Source organism: Archocentrus centrarchus, chromosome 11 (genome assembly GCF_007364275.1).
Source record: "Archocentrus centrarchus isolate MPI-CPG fArcCen1 chromosome 11, fArcCen1, whole genome shotgun sequence".
NCBI lineage: Eukaryota > Metazoa > Chordata > Actinopteri > Cichliformes > Cichlidae > Archocentrus > Archocentrus centrarchus.
This window is the reverse complement of record NC_044356.1, coordinates 33,398,446-33,422,610: the sequence shown is the minus strand read 5'-3', so window position 1 is coordinate 33,422,610 and position 24,165 is coordinate 33,398,446. Positions and strand designations below refer to the sequence as shown.

General features: G+C 40.2%; 1 pseudogene and 1 gene segment (V, D, J or C); one reads left to right on the top strand and one right to left on the bottom strand.

The window, feature by feature from the left end:
- Positions 1-1,122: 1,122 nt before the first annotated feature.
- LOC115788825 (immunoglobulin kappa light chain-like) lies at positions 1,123-14,893 on the bottom strand (annotated as a pseudogene).
- LOC115788791 (Ig kappa chain V-III region MOPC 63-like) lies at positions 3,760-12,849 on the top strand. The segment is given in 4 exon segments: positions 3,760-3,811; positions 3,919-4,228; positions 11,180-11,217; positions 12,276-12,849. Coding segments are annotated over 4 exon segments (729 nt in total).
- Positions 14,894-24,165: the final 9,272 nt, after the last annotated feature.

The following is a 24,165-nucleotide window of genomic DNA, read 5'->3' as shown; positions in this document are numbered from 1 at the left end:
TACCCCGCAGCTCACTCTATGGCAGCTCTGATAGGCTCCAGCCCCCTGAACTGGAAAAGTAGAAGAAAATGTACGGCTAAATAAAATGTACTTACTTAACTCCTTGGCCCAAAAGATGAGCACCAGACCTGTACTGATGCTTATTGAAATATATTTAATGCTGCATTATTTGTACATTTGATGAGATTACTGTTCCTGTTGGACTGAATGTTTGTTGTGGTTGTGCTCTCATTTGTTCATACTCACTGCTGTTCAGACTGTAAAGACCATTATCATGTTGCTCAAGCTAAGTGAGTGAAAAACCATAGAAAAAGCACATCAGTGTGCTTTCTGGTTTTTGTACAAGCAGTACAAAATGAGTGAACAATGATCCAAAGAACTTGTGATTTTACCCATCACCTGTGTTTCTGCTGTCTCTGTTTAACATGACTAGATGGCAGCATTGGGTTACACATTAACATGTGCTGAGACACTTCTAGTTTATCATGATGATGTGCTGACACTATGAGAAGCTAATGTTGTTCTTCAGAGTGGGACAAAGCTTTAAGCACAGGAATGATTTTAGTGAAAAGCTCTTAAAACAACAACCTACTGAATTATGCACTGAGCAGCATGATAAAAGCCTGACCTTGCACAAGAGGAAGTCAAATCAGAAGAGGAGAGACAGAGTAGTGCAAAGTAGAAGGTTGTTAAAAGCAGATTTAATTAAATGACTCTCAACTCTTCTATAGCTTTAGTTGATCATTTCACAGCAGCATGATTTTACATATTGAAGCTAAAGGTTACCAGCCTAATAAAATTCCAGGCTGATTATTATAAGTTATTGTTCCTGCTGATTCAGTTGGAAAGCTGAGTATCATCTGCATAACAAGGAAAATTGATGCAATGCTTTCTAATAATACCGCCTAAGGGGAGCATGTATAATAATAATAATAAAATGATAATAATAATAAAATTGGTCCTAGCACAGAACCTTGTGTAACTCCATGATTAAATGTGGATATAAGAATGAATTCAACCATTTTACACAACATTACACTCAATGTGTTCTGCTGCCATTTTTCTTTTGGTCGTCTTAATAAATCTTACAAAATGTTTGATATTTGTTAAACTCAGGGAGTCAAAGAACATGTTTACTCAGTACATTTTTATTCTTTTGAAAAGTTCAAATATCAGTTTTACAACAATCACAAAAGGATCAAACTAGAGGAGATTGTTTTTAGCATTTTTATCCTTATGAGATGGAAAATATTATGATTTGATTTTTTTCTTTTAATGTGAGAAGAAAAAGAAAGAAAGAGACAGAGAGAGTTGGAGCACACAGAGAGCAGTAGCTGAAGAAAAGCAGGATCAGAGTCCCAGTGAGTCACATCAGGACTGGGAACACTGGTCTCTCCTCAGTGTCTCTGAGACCAGAGCCTGGGAGCCCTGGGTGGCCTCACAGGTCACAGAGCCCACCTTCCCCACTGGTCTGCAGTGAGTGTCAGGGTGCTGCTCCAGCTGTAGCGGCCGTCATTGTGCAGCACTGCGGGAGTCCTGCTCTCCTCCCCTCTGATGCTGCCACTGCTGCCGTCCATCTTCCAGGACAGCCTCCAGTCTGAGGGGAAGCCCTTGTTGGCCAGACACATGAGTGTGGCCTTCCCCTGCTGCAGCTCCTCACTGGAGGGATCCAGCACCTTCAGGGCGGGGAGCACATCACCTAGGAGACACCAATCAGCTTAGAGCACAGGAACCACAACTTGATGTTCTCCTTGAAGAAGTTTCTGCCAGATGTTTTTCTGCTCCATCACTCACTCACTCACACATTGTTTCACTTCCTTTAAGAAAGCTCTCATGCACATCAGCACAGAGAGAATCATCACAGTTTGACCAACATTTAAACAACCAGAGAGCTTCACAGGCAGCACAAATAACACACATTTAAAAACAAAACACTTTTATCTGCAATTAAAGGCCTGAGAGTAGAAATGAGTCTTGAGCAAAGACTTAAAGGAAGAAACTGTTCGGGCAGCTCTAATATGAAATGGTAAGGCATTCCAGAGACTCGGGGCAACGACTGGAAAAGCTCGGTCAGCTCTATGTTTAAGTCTAAATCTTGGAATATTGAGGATGATCTGATTAGCAGACCTCAGCGCTCTGACAGGAGTGAGAACATGAAAAAGGTGCCAGCACATTTCAGAGCTTAAAAACCATCAATAAAATCTTCAAATGAATCCTAATATTGACAGCAAGCCAGTGAAGAGAAGCTAAAACTGGAGTAATATGCTCACTGACTGAAGGAATGAGTGGAAACAAGAACAACTACTCATCAGCATCAAATGTTCTTCATAGAGGTTTCAAATGTTACTGAACAGTTCACATAATTCCAAACTAACTTTGAAACATCTGACACGATAAAAACATCAGAGTTTAAACTTCAAAGTTCACAGTTTCAGTGAAACAAAGCAAACATGACGAGTCTGACAACAAATGATTATTATAGAAAGAAAGAAAGAAAGAAAGAAAGAAAGAAAGAAAGAAAGAAAGAAAGAAAGAAAGAAAGAAAGAAAGAAAGAAAGAAAGAAAGAAAGAAAGAAAGAAAGAAAGAAAAAAAGAAAGAAAGAAAGAAAGAAAGTTTTGAATCTACATTTCCAAATACCGTGAATTCAAGGCCGGTCACGGAGCCAAATTTCAGATACTACAATTGTTTTGGTACAGGCTGTCCTAACTGATTAATTTGCTGACAGCCTTACAGCACCCTGCCTCTCGCCCTATGACAGCTGGGATAGGCTCCAGGATAAGCGGAAGAGAATAAATGGACGGATATTTCCAAGGTCATTTCAATGTTAACTTCCTTCCTGAGTTTTGTCGTGCATTACTATGAAATACTGTCTCTACAAAATGAAATTGTATTCATTCATTTATTTAGTCATTTAATACAGAAAAATTTAGTTGAAATCCAAATATAAAGCTTTTTTAATTTTCACAAAGTCATCAGCAGTAACTTTTATCTGCAGTTTGCATTTTTGCATCAAATCAAAAGTTACACATTCATACACAATAACCATGAACATTAAAATGACCTGTGATTACAGACTAAAATATTCCTTTTTCAGTACTTATTTAACTAATGTAATGTTCTTAATGTGAATTAAAATACAATAAATGTCAATAAATATATGAAAGATATTTTTTTTTTTTGTCATGGTCAGTGACTCTCTTGGGCTGACTTGCCCTCTCTCTCTCTCTCCTGTTGATGTGAGTGTGTTTTTGTGTGAGTGTGTTTTTGTGTGAGTGTGTTTTTGTGTGAGTGTGTTTTTGTGTTCCAGGGGTGGAGTGTGTCTGAGGTCTCCACCCTGCTGATCACACACCTGAAAGAAAAGAACAAACTGCTGTCTAACCTGTTAAAGAAACTTCCTGTTCTTAACCTGATTACTGTGCTCTGCACCTGTGTTCAGGTAACCACCCAGACTGACATCATCATTTGAAAATCTTGAACACATCAGCTTGATGAAAGTAAGTGAACACATTATGATGAAGCTACAGAGTGAGGCTGTTAAAGAGTGGAGGGTTAAAAATGAATGATTCATTTATAAACAGCATCATCATATTGATCCCTGTGTGAGTCAGTGAGAGCATTTCCATAGAGAGCCACTTTGCATCAGCAGCACCATGCTCCAGTGCTCTGGGAGAGTTTATAGTCCTGAGAGTTGAACACTGGATGACTGACAGCTGTCCTTCATCACAACAGAAGCCACAGAAATCGTCCTCATCAAAAACATGACTTTGATCTGCGTCCTCATCTGGACTCTCCTCTGCTGCTGCTTCACAGGTAAAGTCCAGAGAATCAAACTCCTCTCCTCTATCAACATCTGTCCCTCTGAAATGAAGCTGACAAAACCATCAAGCTGCTTTATGTTTGTGTCTCTGTATCCTCAGAGTCCAGAGGACAATACACAGTGACTCAGCCTGGAGCAGTGAGCTCTGCTGTGGGACGATCTGTGAACATCAACTGCAGAACCAGTCAGAATGTTTATGGCTCTGACCGTTTAGCCTGGTACCAACAGAAAGATGGAAAACCACCCAAACTGCTCATTTATTATGCTAGCAGCAGAGAATCAGGGATTCCAGCTCGTTTTACAGGCAGTGGATCAAACTCTGACTTCACTCTGACCATCAGTGGAGTCCAGGCTGAAGATGCAGCAGTTTATTACTGTCAGAGTTTGCACTATATCAACAGTCAGCATGTGTTCACACAGTGAAAAACAGTCGTACAAAAACCTCCCTCAGTCAGACTGAACAGAAAGTGAACTGACTGCTGCAGCTGGAAGCTACTGCAGAGACTGATACAGTTCACTGAGGACACACACACACACACACACACACACACACACACACACACACACACACACACACACACACACACACACACACACACACACACACACACACACACACACACACACACACACGTGTTAAAAGTTAAACTCAAACACATAGAACAGAGACACAATTGAAGACACAAACAAAGAGAAAATCACAGAATGTGTGATGACTTTGTTACAATTCATCAATTTATACAGAATAAAACAGGAAAAGCAGGAAGCTGTTTCACCTGCTTCCTGCTTCTGCCATCACTGAACTTTGGATAAGCAGAATAAAATGGATGGATAGAACTTTCCTCACAGTTACAGGATTTGAAAAATTTAAAGTGTAAAGTTATGCTAACCTAATTGATGTTTATATGAGACTTTTTTAGTGTCTCATTTAAAAAAAAAGACACAAATATAAATTTTTTTTTTATTTTAAAATAAATATGTAAAGAGGAGCCAAAGTGGAACAGTTATTGAGAAAACGTTGTCATGAACTTTGACCTCTGTTATCATGGTAACAGACTGTGAACCTAACCTGGTCAAACAAACTCTGAGTGTCTCTCTGACTCCGCCCCTCCTGCTGCACTTGAGCCACCTGTCTGACACTCCCATTCATTTCCTCCTTCATAAAGTAGCTGTCAGATCATCAGAGGAGCGAATTCATCTGCAGATGTTTGTGTTTCTACAAGCACTGAAATCCCAGTTAGACGTTAGTTTGTTATTTTTGTACGTAACATGAAGCTTTTACAGTCGTTTACTCGTCAACAGGCTGTAAGGACGGAGACGGCGATGATGTCACAGATTTATAATGAGCCCAGTTGCAGCTGTCAGACTGTCAGTCCCTCTGAAACATTTACTGTAGTTACTGCAGCATCACTGTTACATCACACTGATCTGTATGAAGCTTTAGACACAGAACACACTGATCAATGATTGATGTTCCGTGTGTGTTTTGCCCAGTTTTGCTTCCTCTTGCCTCAGTTCCTGTAATTAGTTTCAGTTGGCTTTTGCACCTGTTGCTTGTTTCCTCATTGTCTTGTGTGTATTTATTCTTCAGTTTTCCCTCCATTCTTGGTTATGTGCTCCCTCATGGCTGTGTTGCCTCGTGTGTGGACATGTGTATTCATGGTTTGACCTTCTGTAACTGCTTTAATTTAGTCTGTTTTTTCAGATCTTAGCAATAAAGATGATCTTCAGTTCATCTCGACTTCTGAGTATTGCATTGTGGGTCCATTCTCAACATCCCACGCAGGTGTTCATGACAAAAAAAAAATAACCTAAATCGGTGATCATAGGCTCTATAATGGATCAGAAACCATGTCCGCTTGCACAGCAGGAGGATCCAAACGGACCAGGATCACGGATTCACACCGGCTACAGTCATTTCCCAGCTCATCCAGTCCAGATCTGTTCATAATGGATTCATTTTCCGGACACAATCTGCATTCTTTAATTAAAATGACTCATCCTCCCAAAAGTGTACTGAAATATTTAAATTCTATGAAAGCTGAGACATTGACTACCCAGCGTTGAGACCAGGAAGCTGAGTTGCAGTCTTACATGCCCCTCTGCAGCTTCTCTTCTTCCTGTCATCCCCCAAAACCCCATCCCCATAGAGGTGGTTTGGTCCAAGACCACCAAAAACAAAACAAAAATCAGCAAAAGCTTAGTGATAGTTTTATTACAGTAGAAGTCTTTCTGAAAGTGCTGTAACTAAGTTTAAGGATCTAATTCCTTCATTGTTATGCTCTTCAGTGCCAACACAGTCCAGAGCAGCTACCTAAACTCTGCTCCCAGTGAGGTCGATTATCTCGTCAATAGTTTTACATCCTCACTGCGTATAACTTTGGATACTGTGGCTCCTCTGAAAAGGAAAGCTTCAAATCAGAAGTGCCTGACTCCGTGGTATACTTCACAAACACACAGCTTAAAGCAGATAACCCGAAAGCTGGAGAGGGAATGGCGTCTCACTAAATTAGAAGATGCTCATTTAGCCTGGAAAAAGAGTTTGTTGCTCTATAAAAAAGCCCTCCGTAAAGCTAGGACATCTTACTATTCATCATTAATTGAAGGAAATAAGAACAACCCCAGGTTTCTTTTCAGCACTGTAGCCAGGCTGACAAAGAGTCAGAGCTCTGTAGAGCCGAGTATTCCTTTCACTTTAACTAGTAGTGACTTCATGGATTTCTTTACATATAAAATTTTAGACATTAGAGAAAAAATTATTCATAACCATCTCAAAGATTATTCTTCATGTTCGGCTGCTTTCAGCACTGCTGGTATTTGTTTAGACTCTTTTGCTCCAGTTGATCTTTCAGAGTTAACTTCAATAGTTACTTCCTCCAAACCAGCAACATGTTTGTTAGATCCCATTCCTACTAGACTGTTCAAAGAAGTCTTTCCAATTATTGATGCTTCTATCTTAAAAATGATAGTCAGTCTTTATTAGTTGGCTATGTACCACAGACCTTCAAGGTGGCTGTAATTAAACCTCTACTTAAAAAGCCATCACTTGACCCAGCTGTCTTAGCTAATTATAGGCCAATCTCCAACCTTCCTTTTCTCTCACAGACTCTTGAAAGAGTAGTTGTAAAACAGCTAACTGATCATCTGCAGAGGAACGGTTTATTTGAAGAGTTTCAGTCAGGTTTCAGAATTCATCACAGTACAGAAACAGCATTAGTGAAGGTTACAAATGATCTTCTCACAGCCTCTGACAGTGGACTCATCTCTGTTCTTGTCCTGTTGGACCTCAGTGCAGCTTTGATACTGTTGACCATAACATTTTATTACAGAGATTAGAGCTTGCTATAGGTATTAAAGGTACTGCACTGCAGTGGTTTGAATCATATTTATCTCATAGACTCCAATTTGTTCATGTAAATGGGGAGTCTTCTTCACACACTAAGGTTAATTATGGAGTTCCACAGGGTTCTGTGCTAGGACCAATTTTATTTACATTATACATGCTTCCCTTAGGCAGTATTATTAGAAAGCACTGCATCAATTTTCATTGTTATGCAGATGATACTCAGCTTTACCTATCAATGAAGCCAGATGACACACATCAATTAGTTAAACTGCAGGAATGTCTTAAAGATATTAAGGCCTGGATGACCTCTAATTTCCTGCTTCTAAATTCAGATCAAACTGAAATTCTTGTTCTCGGCCCCACAAATCTTAGAAACATGGTGTCTAACCAGATACTTACTCTGGATGGCATTACTTTGGCCTCCAGTAACACTGTGAGAAATCTTGGAGTCATTTTTGACCAGGATATGTCCTTCAATGCACATATTAAACAAATATGTAGGACCGCTTTTTTGCATTTGCGCAATATTTCTAAAATTAGAAACATCCTTTCTCAGAGTGATGCTGAAAAGCTCATTCATGCATTTATTACTTCTAGGGTGGACTATTGTAATTCATTATTATCAGGCTGTCCTAAAAGCTCCCTGAAAAGCCTTCAGCTGATCCAAAATGCTGCAGCTAGAGTACTGACAGGGACTAGAAAGAGAGAGCAGATTTCTCCCATATTGGCTTCTCTTCATTGGCTCCCTGTTAAATCTAGAATAGAATTTAAAATCCTTCTCCTCACATACAAGGTCTTGAATAATCAGGCACCATCTTATCTCAAAGACCTCATAGTACCATATCACCCCAACAGAGCACTTCGCTCTCAGACTGCTGGCTTACTTGTGGTTCCTAGGATACTTAAGAGTAGAATGGGAGGCAGAGCCTTCATCTTTCAGGTGCCTCTTCTGTGGAACCAGCTTCCAGCTTGGATTCAGGAGACAGACACCCTCTCTATTTTTAAGATTAGGCTTAAAACTTTCCTTTATGATCAAGCTTATAGTTAGGGCTGGATCAGGTGACCCTGAACCACCCCTTAGTTATGCTGCTATAGGCCTAGTCTGCTGGGGGTTCACATAATGCACTGTTTCTCATTCACCTTATTTACTTTGTTTATACTCCACTCTGCATTTAATCATTAATTGATATTAATCTCTGGCTCCCTTCCACAGCATGTCTTTTCCCTCAGCCCAACCGGTCGCGGCAGATGACTGCCCCCCCCTGAGCCTGGTTCTGCTGGAGGGGGGAGCTGGGTCAGCTCCACAGTAACCCGAACCCACTCGCCTCCACTGGCTCCCTTCCTTCCCCACTCCTCCCCACCCTAGCACTCCCATACAGTATATGTGCTCACATTACGCTATGCAGAGGTTTTTCTAACCTCATATATTGCCCTGGTATGGGGCAAAGTATGAGATGCTATTTTCTTCTCACTTACCCCATTGTGTTCGCTATGTTTCCATCTTTTTTTAAAACAGCAGCGCCTTTGATGGCTGCAAGGCCGCAGACCCCCCCCCCCCTGTTTGCTTGATTTGTTGGTCTTTTCTTTGATGGGTGTTCTGGAATGTAATTTTGTTGTATGTTTGACATATAATGACAATAAAGTCTTCTGATTCTGATTCTGAGGGTACACCCTGCACAGGTCGCCAGGTGTGCAAATATCAACAATCAAAACTCAAGAAGAAGTCAGAAGCACCAGGTACCAGTTTATGTCATCACCTATCAGTGTGCTGGATTTACACCTGATAGAGACACTCTGTCCTGGAACAACAGACTGAGCTTCAGGAGTCTGAGTCAGGATGATTTCTCCTGATGAACCTGGAAACATGAGAAAGAGGAGAAGAGTTATTGAGACCAATCCAGCTTGGAGAAAGATGATCAACATCCAAACAGAAGAGGATCATTTCTTTAACATGGAGAACAGATGGAAGAAGGTCAATGCTGCTGGTTTCACTGTTTCTCCATCAGAGCAGAACATCATTGTGGTGAATGTGTTCAAAAAGTTTAATAAAGAGCCCAAAGTGTTGTTTTTCTTTTGTATTATTATGAAAGCTCGACACAGTTGAACTCTGGGAGATTTTGGAGCGATGTGTTGGACAGAGCTCTCCATCTGCATGTTTTGGGAGGATGGCCTTCATCCCTCCAGCAGAGTTCAGAGTCTTGGAGTCTCAGTGGCGGCTCAGCACTGAAGTATTTACATGTTTTTGTGTCCTTTGTCAATACATATGCATCTTTCTATGGAGGGGATCAGCCAGTTTATCAGAGGATCAAATGGAAACGTGTCTTATTTTTCAATTTTTACAGATATATTACAATTAACCTGTGGTCTCTGAAAATAAAAATGTAGATATTTTATACAAAAAATGATCTTGGGGAACAGTGATGTCACTCTAATCTGACTACTTTTTTCTCTAACAGGTTAATATTTGCAGTCCAGTAATCAGATTAAAGTTCCTTATCAAAGTCACTGTGCGTTACTATTTTTTGTCATTTTCCTCAGTACAAAGATACATTTTTGTTTTCTTCTTGCGTCTCGGGGAGTGACGTCTGGCAGATGCGACAGTTAAGTCCCGTTTTTCAACATGAGGACAACAACAGCACAGCGAAACAACTGTAACCAATGGAGGGAGGAGAGAGATGCGCGTTTTCTAGCTGAAATACAGGCAGTATTGTGAGTTTGTGTCAGCTAAAGATGACAACATCAAAGTTAGTTGTGCACTCTGTGCTGCCAACAAAGTGCTATCTAGCTCCAAAAACACCACGTCAAATATGAGGAAACATCTGCCGCAGTCAAACTTACAGAGCGAGTCGCAACAGGTGGAGCGAAGCAGAGCTCATGCAGGAGGCCCCCAGGACCCAAACAACAGAAGCTGGACTTCTGGTACAAGCCAATAAGTGGGGAGAGAGCTGAAAAAGTTGAAAAGCCCTCTACGATAGTATGTAGTAGAGGCTGGTATTGTGCCAAAAAGTGATCGTCTGCCAAACAGCAATTTTCGGTAGTTGCCAAAAAAATCATTCCCTTTATTTAAATGTCTGTAAATGACTTGTTGAACTATATCTGTGAAGCATATATCAAACATATCTCTCATGAATGATATCAGGTCCTTTTGAATGAGAAACAGCATTTCTATCACAAGGTAGAAGCTGCACTCAGTTTTTGGCAAAGTGACTTTTATATATTCGTTTTTTTTTCAAGGTAAAAACTGTCTGACATTAAAAATGTTTTTTTAAACAGAAATCTGGCAAAGAAGGCTGCAGAAATCACAATAAATATAACATCAAAGATCTATAAAGATATTTGAAGTGGCCAAAAAGCACAGGATTAATTATAATGTAGGTATAATAACACAGACTCCTAAAGATTGTTGAACAACAAGTTATTTCTGCATTTTACATATAAGCCCTTCATAAATCATGTTGACTGCACTGTTTACCAATATAAGCAAAGACATTACACATAAAAACACACAGAAACATCTGAATCACTTTATGACAGACGATCACTTTTTGGCACAACAACTGTTGAAAGTAACTAATAAAGTAACTTGTAATCTAACTTAGTTACTTCTAAAATTAAGTAATCAGTAAAGTAACTAAGTTACTTTTTAAAGGTGTAATCAGTAATCAGTAGTCAGACTACTTTTTCAAGGTAACTATACCATCACTGTTGGGGAATCAAGCAGGTCTTAATTTACATGGATACCTTTTAAATCCAGTGAACATTCTATGAATTGGTGCCACTGTGTTATTGTGAGTGTTTGATATCAGAAGAAAGCCCCAAAACAACAAAAGTCCAAAGTCACACATTCCAAATCTATATATTCTTCACTGAAATATTTTCAGCTTTCACATCAGCTGACAAAACTGTACAAACAGTGAATGATTTTGTTGAGTTTGTTTGTCTCAGAGTCAGAGAGCCGTGTCTCTGTGCAGTCAGAGGTTTTTGTACGGCGGCTCAGTGAGTTTGTATCACTGTGGTGGACGTTTGGTGGAGGAACCAGACTGGATGTTGGAAGTAAGTCAGTCTTAGAACTCTTTGATTTCTTCTTCTTTTCATTCCTTTCATTTCCTTTAATATTCAGCATGTAGGAAACTTTTCATGTTCATGATTCATTATTTTAGAAACATTTTTGCTCTGAGAAACTAAGTCAGCTTTGGAAATGTAGATTCAAAACTTTCTTTCTTTCTTTCTTTCTTTCTTTCTTTCTTTCTTTCTTTCTTTCTTTCTTTCTTTCTTTCTTTCTTTCTTTCTTTCTTTCTTTCTTTCTTTCTTTCTTTCTTTCTTTCTTTCTATAATAATCATTTGTTGTCAGACTCGTCATGTTTGCTTTGTTTCACTGAAACTGTGAAGTTTCAAGTTTAAACTCTGATGTTTTTATCGTGTCAGATGTTTCAAAGTTAGTTTGGAATTATGTGAACTGTTCAGTAACATTTGAAACCTCTATGAAGAACATTTGATGCTGATGAGTAGTTGTTCTTGTTTCCACTAATTCCTTCAGTCAGTGAGCATATTACTCCAGTTTTAGCTTCTCTTCACTGGCTTGCTGTCAATATTAGGATTCATTTGAAGATTTTATTGATGGTTTTTAAGCTCTGAAATGTGCTGGCACCTTTTTCATGTTCTCACTCCTGTCAGAGCGCTGAGGTCTGCTAATCAGATCATCCTCAATATTCCAAGATTTAGACTTAAACATAGAGCTGACCGAGCTTTTCCAGTCGTTGCCCCGAGTCTCTGGAACGCCTTACCATTTCATATTAGAGCTGCCCGAACAGTTTCTACCTTTAAGTCTTTGCTCAAGACTCATTTCTACTCTCAGGCCTTTAATTGCAGATAAATGTGTTTTGTTTTTTAATGTGTGTTATTTTTGCTGCCTGTGAAGCTCTCTGGTTGTTTAAATATTGGTCAAACTGTGATGATTCTCTCTGTGCTGATGTGCATGAGAGCTTTCTTAAAGGAAGTGAAACAATGTGTGAGTGAGTGAGTGATGGAGCAGAAAAACATCTGGCAGAAACTTCTTCAAGGAGAACATCAAGTTGTGGTTCCTGTGCTCTAAGCTGATTGGTGTCTCCTAGGTGATGTGCTCCCCGCCCTGAAGGTGCTGGGTCCCTCCAGTGAGGAGCTGCAGCAGGGGAAGGCCACGCTCATGTGTCTGGCCAACAAGGGCTTCCCCTCAGACTGGAGGCTGTCCTGGAAGATGGACGGCAGCAGTGGCAGCATCAGAGGGGAGGAGAGCAGGACTCCCGCAGTGCTGCACAATGACGGCCGCTACAGCTGGAGCAGCACCCTGACACTCACTGCAGACCAGTGGGGGAAGGTGGGCTCTGTGAGCTGTGAGGCCACCCAGGGCTCCCAGGCTCTGGTCTCAGAGACACTGAGGAGAGACCAGTGTTCCCAGTCCTGATGTGACTCACTGGGACTCTGATCCTGCTTTTCTTCAGCTACTGCTCTCTGTGTGCTCCAACTCTCTCTGTCTCTTTCTTTCTTTTTCTTCTCACATTAAAAGAAAAAAATCAAATCATAATATTTTCCATCTCATAAGGATAAAAAAATGCTAAAAACAATCTCCTCTAGTTTGATCCTTTTGTGATTGTCTGCTGTAAAACTGATATTTGAACTTTTCAAAAGAATAAAAATGTACTGAGTAAACATGTTCTTTGACTCCCTGAGTTTAACAAATATCAAACATTTTGTAAGATTTATTAAGCCGACCAAAAGAAAAATGGCAGCAGAACACATTGAGTGTAATGTTGTGTAAAATGGTTGAATTCATTCTTATATCCACATTTAATATATTTGATAGATGCTGAGGCCATGTCAGTGGCAGATTAACTCTAATCTCTTCATAATTTCTAGTCTTGAAGCAGTTCTTTGACCTGCATTTTATTCTGACCATGTGAAACAATCTATAATAAAGATTAAAGAGCAGAGAGTCATCCCTATCTTTAAGGAGAGATCATTTAAAACAAGTTAAGATGATTGATCAAAGTCTGATTAATCAATTATTGGCAATAAATGATTAAACTCTGATGGAGCCTCACAGCAGGCTGGAGTTTAAACACTGGTGTTGGCAGAGATGAAGCAGGTGGAGACTTGAATGAGGATCTCTGATTGTCCAGGATGAGGTGGAGATGGGGAGGAGGCGGGTCGCACCAATGAGAGTTTGAAAGGCAGAATGAAAGAAGAGCGCTGAGATTTAAAGCACACAGAACAGAAGCTGATTGGCTCTCAGAAGGAGGGCAAGAAGATGATTGGACTCAAGTAATGATGACAGAATTGATCCTGACAGTGGAAGTGATGCTTTCAGAGATTTATCAATGCTGACGTGTAATGTTGCAAAGATGGACTGAAATGTTAAATATACAGAGTATAAAGAGTTTAACAATAATTCAAACTTACAAGATTATCCACTGTGAACCTGAGGTCAAAGGTCATGACTAAGCATTTTCTAATACAAATGTCATGAAACTTGTCTTAATTTTTTTGGCAAAGCAATAAAAAGCAAAAATGAACAGGATCATGATCTCTGACAGTCAGTCATTTTTTTCACGTAATAAGCTCATCTTGATAAATGTTCATTCGTGTGTGTGTGTGTGTGTGTGTGTGTCCTCAGTGAACTGTATCAGTCTCTGCAGTATCTTCCAGCTGCAGCAGTTGTTGGAGTTATGGTATAAATTCCATTCTGTTTATTATAACTTATCATATCTTCTGTTTGTATATTTTCTATAAGTTGTTCTATGTACATATGATACTGTTGTTTTTATGTTTGAAATGGGAACACGTGGTGGTATTTCTTACAAAGGAAGTTGTAGTTACCTGCAGGCTGCTCTCGGCCTGCAGAGAACACATATAGGATACGTGTTTCGTATACGCCATGTTACATGCGCACATGTCACAGTATGCTTACGACCATATATGGTAAGGAAAAAGCCAAGAATGTTGTTTATTACATGCTGTAAACTGTGTTTGATGTAACCCACGTGATCTTATTGTGAAAATCCGAATAAAAGCGCTGCGCAGAAAGCAGTTCCCCGGGACAGATAACTTCCGCTCAGCCGCGAGCTGAGTTCAAGGAACGGATCTCTCCTCCTTGTGCAAGTTCAAAAGTGTTGTGTGTTTGTTCTCTGAGTTTTTAAAATGATCTGAACCTATCAGCAGTCAGTTCACTTTCTGTTCAGTCTGACTGAGGGAGGTTTTTGTACGACTGTTTTTCACTGTGTGAACACATACTGACTGTTAGGATAGTGATAACTCTGACAGTAATAAACTGCTGCATCTTCAGCCTGGACTCCACTGATGGTCAGAGTGAAGTCAGAATTTGATCCACTGCCTGTAAAACGAGCTGGAATCCCTGAATATCGGTTGCTAGCAGCATAAATGAGAAGTTTGGGGATGCCTCCATCTTTCTGTTGGTACCAGGCTAAAAAGTTGGAGTTATAAACATCCTGACTGGTCCTACAGTTGATGGTCACAGATCCTCCCACAGCAGAGCTCACTGCTCCAGGCTGAGTCACTGTGATCTGTCCTCTGGACTCTGAGGATACAGAGACACAAACATAAAGCAGCTTGATGGTTTTGTCAGCTTCATTTCAGAGGGACAGATGTTGATAGAGGAGAGGAGTTTGATTCTCTGGACTTTACCTGTGAAGCAGCAGCAGAGGAGAGTCCAGATGAGGATGCAGATCAAAGTCATGTTTTTGATGAGGACGATTTCTGTGGCTTCTGTTGTGATGAAGGACAGCAGTCAGTCATCCAGTGTTCAACTCTCAGGACTATAAAGTCTCCCAGAGCACTGGAGCATGGTGCTGCTGATGCAAAGTGGCTCTCTATGGAAATGCTCTGACTCTGATAGTGTCCTGCGTCAAACAGTTGATGATATTTATAAATGAATCAGTCATTTTCTCAGAATGTTTAATCCAAAATATTTCAAAATGTAATCTCCTTCATCCATTTCTATCCTGATGCAGTGGTGTCTTCTATGATAAAAATGTCTGATCACTGAATACTTCATACATTAATCACATGCTGTGTCCTTCAAGGCCATCAAGAACATTTAGGTGATTCTGCACAGATGTGTTTAGAGCTCTCTGTCACCATCAGAGGTGAGAAGGAATGAAGTAGAAATACTTTGTTTCTGTACTTAAGTAGATTTTTCAGGTATCTGTACTTTACTTGAGTATTTATTTTTCTGACAACTTTTTACTTTTTCTCCCTACAGTTTTACACAAGTATCTGTACTTTCTACTTCTTACATTTTCAAAACAGATTCGTTACTTTAGGTTTAACATCTGAGAGAAGTTTTCATTTCCGGTCACTACGCACCTTCAAACATCAAACTGATCTGAGCCTAAATGGGGGAATAAGATAAGGGACAATTGTATCGGTGTATCCGTCCCCAGAGCTTATCGCATAAATAGACATGAAAGAGGCAAAACCATATAATTTATGCATCATTTATACTGCTGTACTCAGGGCTGACAGTGGGCCAGAATGAGTACAGATGTCCATAAGTTGTGGTCGCAGTACTTCAGCATCTAGCTAGTGCTACAGAAGAAGAGCAAAATAAATGGAGTAATGTTTTGCAGGTCATTTCAAATGAATCTGTATATGATGTAAAGTTGTGGTTTTTCATACTGTGAGATGTCTTGCAAAGAAACTGAGGTGTTCTAACTTTGTGTTATTCAAAATACTGCAGTTTAGTTTAGGATAAACAGGTTAGATTACTGTACTGTAGTGAATTTACAGTAAAGCTCTGTGTTGGAGTGGTGCACAGCAGAGATGAGTCTGAATTTAAGCTGATGAAGCTTAGATTCATTCACTGAATTCAGCCTTTTATACCAACTCCATACTCTCAGTGTAGGGGATGGAAGATGGGTCATGAAATATCTTGTTGAACTGTCATGTAAATCCACACAGAGCAGTAAACCTCAGAGCAGCAGCCGATCACAGCCTGCACACAAAGAAAATCTGCTGGAGCTCACAATAGAAATTACTGTGAGCTGGGACTCTTTTCCCCACGCTGAGCCACTACAACAGAGCTTAGTGTTCCCCCACCTGCTGAATCCCACTTCAACCTGACTCATTTTTCTGTTTAGATGATGAGGCAGAGTCACCCTCTACAATGCAGGTAACAACAAATATATATTTTTTTCTCTTTCTTTTTCTCTGCTCATGTTCTACATAAAAGTATTCAAGCTGAGTGCATTCATTAGAATTAGAATTGAAATTAAGTTTGTATTCTCATGAAATAATGTTTTTTTATTATGACATTAATATAGCAGAAGGTTCATTTAGCTCTGCACAAAAATAGCTGGTAGAAACATCCTCCAAAGAGCTACTTTTACTTTCTTACTGTGAGTAGATTTTAGAGCCTGTACTTTACTTTTACTTGAGTAAAGAAGTTGAATCAGTATTTCAACTTTTACTAGAGTATTTTTAACACAATTATTTGTACTTCTACTTAAGCACAGAATGTCTGTATGTTTGCCACCTCTGGTCACCATCATGAACACCAAATGATGGGACATATTTCTTCTTCCCTCCAGCAGAGCTCACAGAATTGGAGAATCAGTGCCAACGAGCACTGAAGCTCTTATGTTCAGTGGTGGCTCAACACAATTTCTTAGAAATATGTCTGTATTCATTTTCCAATATTTATTTATTTACAGTAAGGTAAAAAGAAAGAACACCCTCTTTCAGTTTTAACATTTTGTGTATCAGGATATAATAATAATAAAAAAAACATCTAGTCCTTTGCATGTCTTTAAAATGAGGCAAATCCAACCTCAGATGATCAAACACACAACATTACACTGTCATTATTCAAAAGCATATTAAAGATTAAATATACTTCATGATTCAGCAACTCACAGAACCACATTTAGCAGCAACAATGTGAAGTAATTGTTTTCAGTATAACTTTATCCGTTACTCACATTGCTGTGGAGAAATTTTGGCCACTCTTCTTGTAGCAGTGACTGCAAGTGTGCAGCTCCTGTAGCTGTGAAACAAATCCAGATTATTTCCTTCCACCATCGTGCTGACAGCTGGTATGAGGTGTTTGTGCTGATATGCTGAGTTTGATTTTCTTCAAGAGCACTGCTGTGATCCTCTTTAGTCTCATTTGTCCAAAGGACATTGTTCCAGAAGTCTCCCTTTTTTTTCAGGTGCAGTTTTGCAAACCTAAGCTGTGCTGTCATGTTCTTTTAGAGAGAAGAGGCTTTCTCCTATGAACCAAACAAGCCATACTTGTTCAGTCTTTTTCTAATTGTAGTCATGAAGTTTAACATGTGTCCATTAGTCGAACCTCAGATCCAAGAGGAACACTGTGGTTTTCATCCTGGTAGAAGAACACCAGGCCAGCTCTTTATCCTCTAGAGCAGTCATACTCATCTCACGGCCCGCGGGCCAAATCCGGCCCGTGATTGGCTGGTGACCGGCCCGCGGCCATTTCTTGTAATTGCTCAAAATTAAAATAATTTTCCCTTTTATTGTGTAACAAATGCTGAATAATTCCCCCTTGTGTTCACAAAGTGAACTGTCTGTAAGACAGAATCATTAGTTTGTACACGGCCCTTTAGGTCCTAATGATTTGGGCCTTTAAGGTAGTGAACAGTTTGCGCAGGTCAAGAATCACTGCTGATCTGCGAGGAAAAGACGTGTCCTTAAATGAATATCTTGGCAAAAAATGAGTGAGGTTAGTAAGCGGAGAAAAGTTGACGTCGAAAACAGACAGTTTAATAACAAATGGACAGATGATTTTGCATTCATTTTGCCACCTCATGCCAACGCAAAACCGTTGTGTTTAATTTGCCAAAAGACAGTTGCTGTATGCAAAGTTGCTAACATTAAGCGGCATTACGAGTCAAAACATGCTAGCTTCAGTGCAGCTTTCCCGGTTGGTAGCATTGCACGAAAAGACAAGACTGAGGCCTTAAAGTTGTCTTATGCTACCACATCAACAATCTTGCCGACTTCCACTACTGCTGCTGAAAAAGCCACCGCTGCTTCACTGCGTGTAACCTGGGAGCTGGCTAAAAAGGGCAAGCCATTTGTGGACGCTGAGCTTGTGAAAGTGTGCACTTTGGGAATCGTGGAGGAGTTGTTTGCCGGTGACAAACACAAAGATGACATCGTTAACCGCGTGAAGCAGGTTCAGCTTTCGGATTCAACGGCGGCACGGAGACTAGAAACTTTGTATGAGGACAGTTTTTCTACTTTACTTGCTGAACTGAAGTGTGTGGATTACATGTCAATAGCTATGGACGAGTCTACAGATGCAACAGACACTGCACAGCTGTCCGTGTTTGTGAGATATTTTAACGGGGAGCTTTTCAAAGAGGAGCTGCTGTGCCTTTTGCCCATCAAGAGCAATGCAACAGGTGAGGCCATGTACAATTCTATGAAAAGTTTCTTTGATAAGAATTCTCTGGAGCTGGATAAAATCAACCTCCTTGTAACTGACAGTGGGCCATCTATGATAGGACGAGAGAGGGGCTTAGCATCACGTCTCATAGCGGACCACCCCACAGTTAGTTCACTACACTGCATCATTCACCAGACGGTGTTGTGTGCCAAACTGTCTGGTGAAATGAAAGGAGTGATGGACACAGTGATCAAAATTGTAAATCACATTCGCTCAACTTCAAGTTTACAGCACCGGCTTTTCAAAATGCTACTACAGGAGCAAGAAACTCAATATTCAGACCTACTACAGCACAATGATGTCAGATGGCGGAGCAGGGGGCGAGTCCTACAGCGCTTCTTTGCACTGCGCAAAGAAATCACAGAATTTCTTTCCGGTCAAAAAACAAAGAAAGCAGATGAGTTCTCTCAGTTTATGCAAGATCAGGAATCTGTGGCTCTGGTTGCATTTCTGTGTGATATCACTAATCACTTGAACCATCTTAACCTGCAGCTCCAAGGTGGGGATTCGGATGTGGGAGAGCTCTTTGAAAAAGTGAGCGCTTTTCAGACAACCTTGGGCGTATTCGTGACGGACATAGAGGGGAAAAAACTTCACTTCCCTACCCTGCGTGATGTTCCTACAAATGGGATTGTGCTGTCACGAATGGTAGCACTGTTAAAAAATCTGTCAGAGAACTTCAGATCGCGGTTTCACAACTTCAAAATCCCACAGCAACTGCTACTGTTTGTGCGCAACCCGTTCGCCGTTGCTGTCACCGGGAGCTGCCCAGCAGAGGCAAAAAACGCTGTGCCTGCTATCAGTGAGGGCGCTTTCCAGCTGGAACTGGTCCAGATGCAGGCTAATGATGTCCTAAAAGCCAAGTTCAGAGAGGAGAGACTGTGTGAATTTTGGGCACACTCTGTTCATCAGTATCCGAACTCTAAAAGACTCGCTATATACATTTTGACAATGTTCGGATCCACTTACATATGCGAGTCGGGGTTTTCAGTGATGAATCTAATTAAGGACAAAAAGCGCAATAGACTCACCGACTCACATCTCAACCAGTGCTTGCATATTGCCTTGACCTCTCAGAAACCAAACTTCAGTAAGCTCTCAAAGGAAATGAGATGTGTTACCTCACATTAAGCATGTAGTCAGTAACTAATAGTATGTGATGCATGAAGAGGTTAAAACATAAACATCTGATTACATACCTGTGCTGTCTGTTCCAAACTTTAAAATAACTGAAATATAGTAAAGCAGTTTTTTTTTTTTTAAATTGTATTTCTGAACTATTCCAACATTTGGTGGCTTGCACTGTGCAGTTATGTGTTTAATATATTTTATAAACAGCTTTCACACCAAAAGAGCTGAAATATGTTCATTCTATGCCTAAGAACTGTTAATAATCATTTTCATTTTTGAATTTGTCCAATATTTGCCTGCATAATAGGAAACGTTCCAGCTATGCTGTTCAAGATGGTTCAAAATATATCTTGCTGAATTGCAGTGGAGCTAATAAAATGCATCAAAATATGAGCACAAGCTATCAGTCTTTTTTAAAGTTTGCTCATTTTATATGAATGTAGTTTAATGGCTGGCCCTCGGCCACGTCTCATTTTCCAAATGTGGCCCTTGGCTAGATCAAGTTGAGTATCCCTGCTCTAGAGGATATTTGAGTGTGTGTGGGAGTTTGTGCATCCAGTCTATATGTGTTTTGTTGACTTGGAGAAAGCATTCAGTCACTTCCCTCGGTGTATCCCATGGGAGGTTCTGCGGGAGTATGGGGTGTCTGGTCTGTTGTGGGTGTTGGACTCCACCAGGGCTGCTCTTTGTCACTGATTCTGTTCATAAATTTTATGGATAGAATTTGTAGGTATAGCCAAGTGCTGGAAGCCTTCTGCCTTGGGGGCCTCAGAATCTCATCTCTGACGTTGGCTGATGATGTGTTTCTGTTGGCTTCATCAGGTGGTGGCCTCCAGCTCACACTGGAACGGTTCCCAGCTGAGTGTGAGCACCCCAGGGACTCTGCCACCTAGGAGTTGCTTAACTACCTCAGTGACCTCACCCCCAGTGATGGGTGAGTCTTCCCCCTCGTCTCCAGACTCTGCTTCCACTACATATTCCTAATCATGACTTTGCAGTTTTATTTATAGATACAGATATAGTGTCATGGTCCGGGGTCCACTGGACCCCGTGTTTTTGCTTGCTTGATTTTGTCTGTTCTGTTTTGGGTTTTGATTGTGGGGTTCCCCCTTCTGTCTTCCTGTTTTATTTTGATAGTCATCTGGTCCCTGTCTGTTGTGTTCAGTTTTACGTCCCCTGGTCTCATCAAGGTAATCAGAGTCACCTGTGTTCCCAGCTGTTCCCAGCTGTTCCCACTTCCCTCGTTATGCTCCTGTGTATTTAAGTCCTGTGTTTTCAGAGCCTGTTGTTGTCGTCTGTTCTCCTGCTGTGTGTGTACTGTTCTGCCTCAGAATCAAGTCTAGTATATTTTGCTCTGTGTTTTTCCACTAGCTCTGCCTAGTCTGGCTTTCTGTTCAGCTCCCGTAAATAAAGCTGAGTTTAAATTTTACTCCTGTCTGGCGTATCCTGTGTTGGGGTCCTTTTCCTGCCTGCCACACAGCCGTTCCATGACATGTACATGTTTTGGCAAAATCTTTAATGATATTCTTCTCTGAGACCGAGAAGGTCATAAATAAGATAAATATATCTCCCAAAAGGCCTGAAGTTAGTCTGGCACTATCTATCTGTCGCTCTCTGATGTATTATTTAATTGTCTATTATTTGCTTCAGTCACTGTTTATTTACTGGAGTGTACTTTTAGACATTTGTCATTTTAATAATTGCGTAAAAAATAAACCCCAACACCAGCTATCGTGTGTGTAGCTCAGGAGGTAGATCAGATCACATACTAATCTGAAGGTTGGCGGTTCGATTCCTGGCTGCTCCAGGCTGCGTGCTAAAGTGTCCTTGGGCAAGATACTCAACCCGAAGTTGCTCTCCGACGTAAGCGTTGGATGTGAGTGTTAGACAGTAAGCACTTAACTTAGATATAGACGGAAGTGCTTGTATCAATGGGTGAATGCAAACATGTTGTATAAGCGCTTTGAGTGCTCAGTTAGTGTAGAAAAGCGCTATAAAAACTAGTCCATTTACCACATGAAGTCTGAAAAAATAAATATATTGTTCATGAAATAACAAATTATTTTGAAATTACATGTAAAAAGTAATATTTTAACTCATTGATGCCACTGTGTTGGTCAGACATTCTGATATCATCTTACAAAATAAAACTTTTTGATAGTTTGTCTGCATCATACTTTCTCAGAAGATTACACGGGAATATATCTGTCCTATAAATATACAGTTCTAGCTTTATGTGTATCTGTGTTCATATGGAAATAAAGATATAAAATAACTCCAAGAACAAAAATTAAATACATAAATTCTTTAAATTTGTTCTTTAAACTTGTTTTTTACATCAGCTGTTAACAAAGTGAACAAACAGTGAATGATTTTGAGCAGTTTGTTTGTCTCAGAGTCAGAGAGCCGTGTCTCTGTGCAGTCAGAGGTTTTTGTACGGCGGCTCAATGAGTTTGTATCACTGTGGTGGACGTTTGGTGGAGGAACCAGACTGGATGTTAACTGTAAGTACATTTGACTCATTTAGATGTCAGAATTCTCTTTTTATTTTCTAATATTGTTTAACATTAGACATTATATTTTTATGTGAAATTCCTTATTTAATACAGGTGCAGTGATTCCTCAGTAGGTTATGTTGTGTGTCAGAGAGACTGAAGTCTTTGGCAGCATTTCGTCTCTGAAAAACAAACTTTAACTTTTCTGAGTCTCAAATTTCATTTAAAGTAAAGTTTTTGTGTCTGAAAATATTTTTAACTTCTGTTCAAATTAATTTTCATTTAGATTTTGTGTTTCAAACATGAATGTCTGAATATGTAACTGAGTTGTAAATGTTTAATTGACTGAAAACTGACATGAATCTACAATTTTCATCATTTTTAATGTTTCCAGATTTAAAATTAAGAATGAATGAAACAAACAGACGCGTCAGAAAGACGACCTGATAAACAGAAAAAGTTTCATCATTAAAAACATGTTTTTCTCTCTTAAACTAAGAATCAGTCGTTTGCAGATTAAATGAATGCATGAAAAGAACAAAATGTCTCTTTAACATTTTTATCTTTAGTCCTGAAACTCGTCTGTTGCTGCGGTTGAGCAGTGATGCCTGTCTGTTGTCATGGTTACAGAGCTCAGAGAGGGAAGTGAAACATCTGGAGAGCAGATTCATTCAAACTCCCAGTTTCTCTAAATTCTTTCTCTCTGCAGTGGGTCGAGTCCCCCCCCCCCTGCCGGTGCTGGCCACCTCCAGTGAGGAGGAGCTGCAGCAGGGGAAGGCTACGGTCATGTGTCTGGCCAACAAGGGCTACCCCTCAGGCTGGAGTCTGTCCTGGAAGGTGGATGGAAGCAGCAGCATCAGAGGGGAGGAGAGCAGGAGCCCCGGGGTGCTGCAGAATGATGGCCACTACAGCTGGAGCAGCACCCTGAGGCTCCCTGCAGAGCAGTGGGAGAAGGTGGGCTCTGTGACCTGTGAGGCCACCCAGGGCTCCCAGACTCCAGTCTCAGCATCACTGAGGAGAGACCAGTGTTCCCAGTCCTGACCTGACCCACTGGGCCTCTGATCCTGGTTTACTCTGTACTCTGTGTTTCTCTGTCTCATTATTCAGCTCCACTGTTGCTGATATTGTTCATGCTTTAAGACAATAAAAGTTTCTTTTTCAAATCAAGCACTTTGTTCTGTTTAGTTACAACAAAAGAAATGTAGTTGATGAGTTCAGATGTTCTCATTACAGCTGCAGTTTAATAAATGATTTAATTAAATCATGAATTCTAAATGAAACTTACATGAAAAACTGAGCAGAGCTTTAAGTGTTATACAGCATATACATCATCACGTCTCAAAGTTTACTTTTAGATTAAAATGTTTTCCATCATTTCCACCAAACTGGAACAAATTGACATTTTATCCACAATAAATACATTTATAACTTTATTTTACTGGAATTATTTGTTTACATTTAGACTGGATCTGATATTTAAAGTCAGTTAATCTAAAAAGTACGTGAACCACAATGAAACTTATTATTAGGGCCCGAGCACGAACTGTGCGAAGGCCCTATTGTAATTGCTTCGTTTATTATTAGGGCCCGAGCACGAACTGTGCGAAGGCCCTATTGTAATTGCTCCGTTTATTATTATTATTTTTTTTTTTTTTTTTTTATTATTATTCAGGCAAATGAATTGGCTTTTTGGGGGCTTTATCATATTCAAAAACTCATGAAACTTTGCACATGCGTCACACCTGGTGAAAATTTAAGTATTTTAATGGGCTCGGGCAAGGGCGCGCCCAAATGGCTCGCTAGCGCCCCCTAAACTGGAGCCCCACCGCTGTGTTTCACGTACATGAATGAAACTTCATACACATGTATATCATGTCCAGGCGCACAAAAAATCCTCTTGGAGCCATGCCCTAA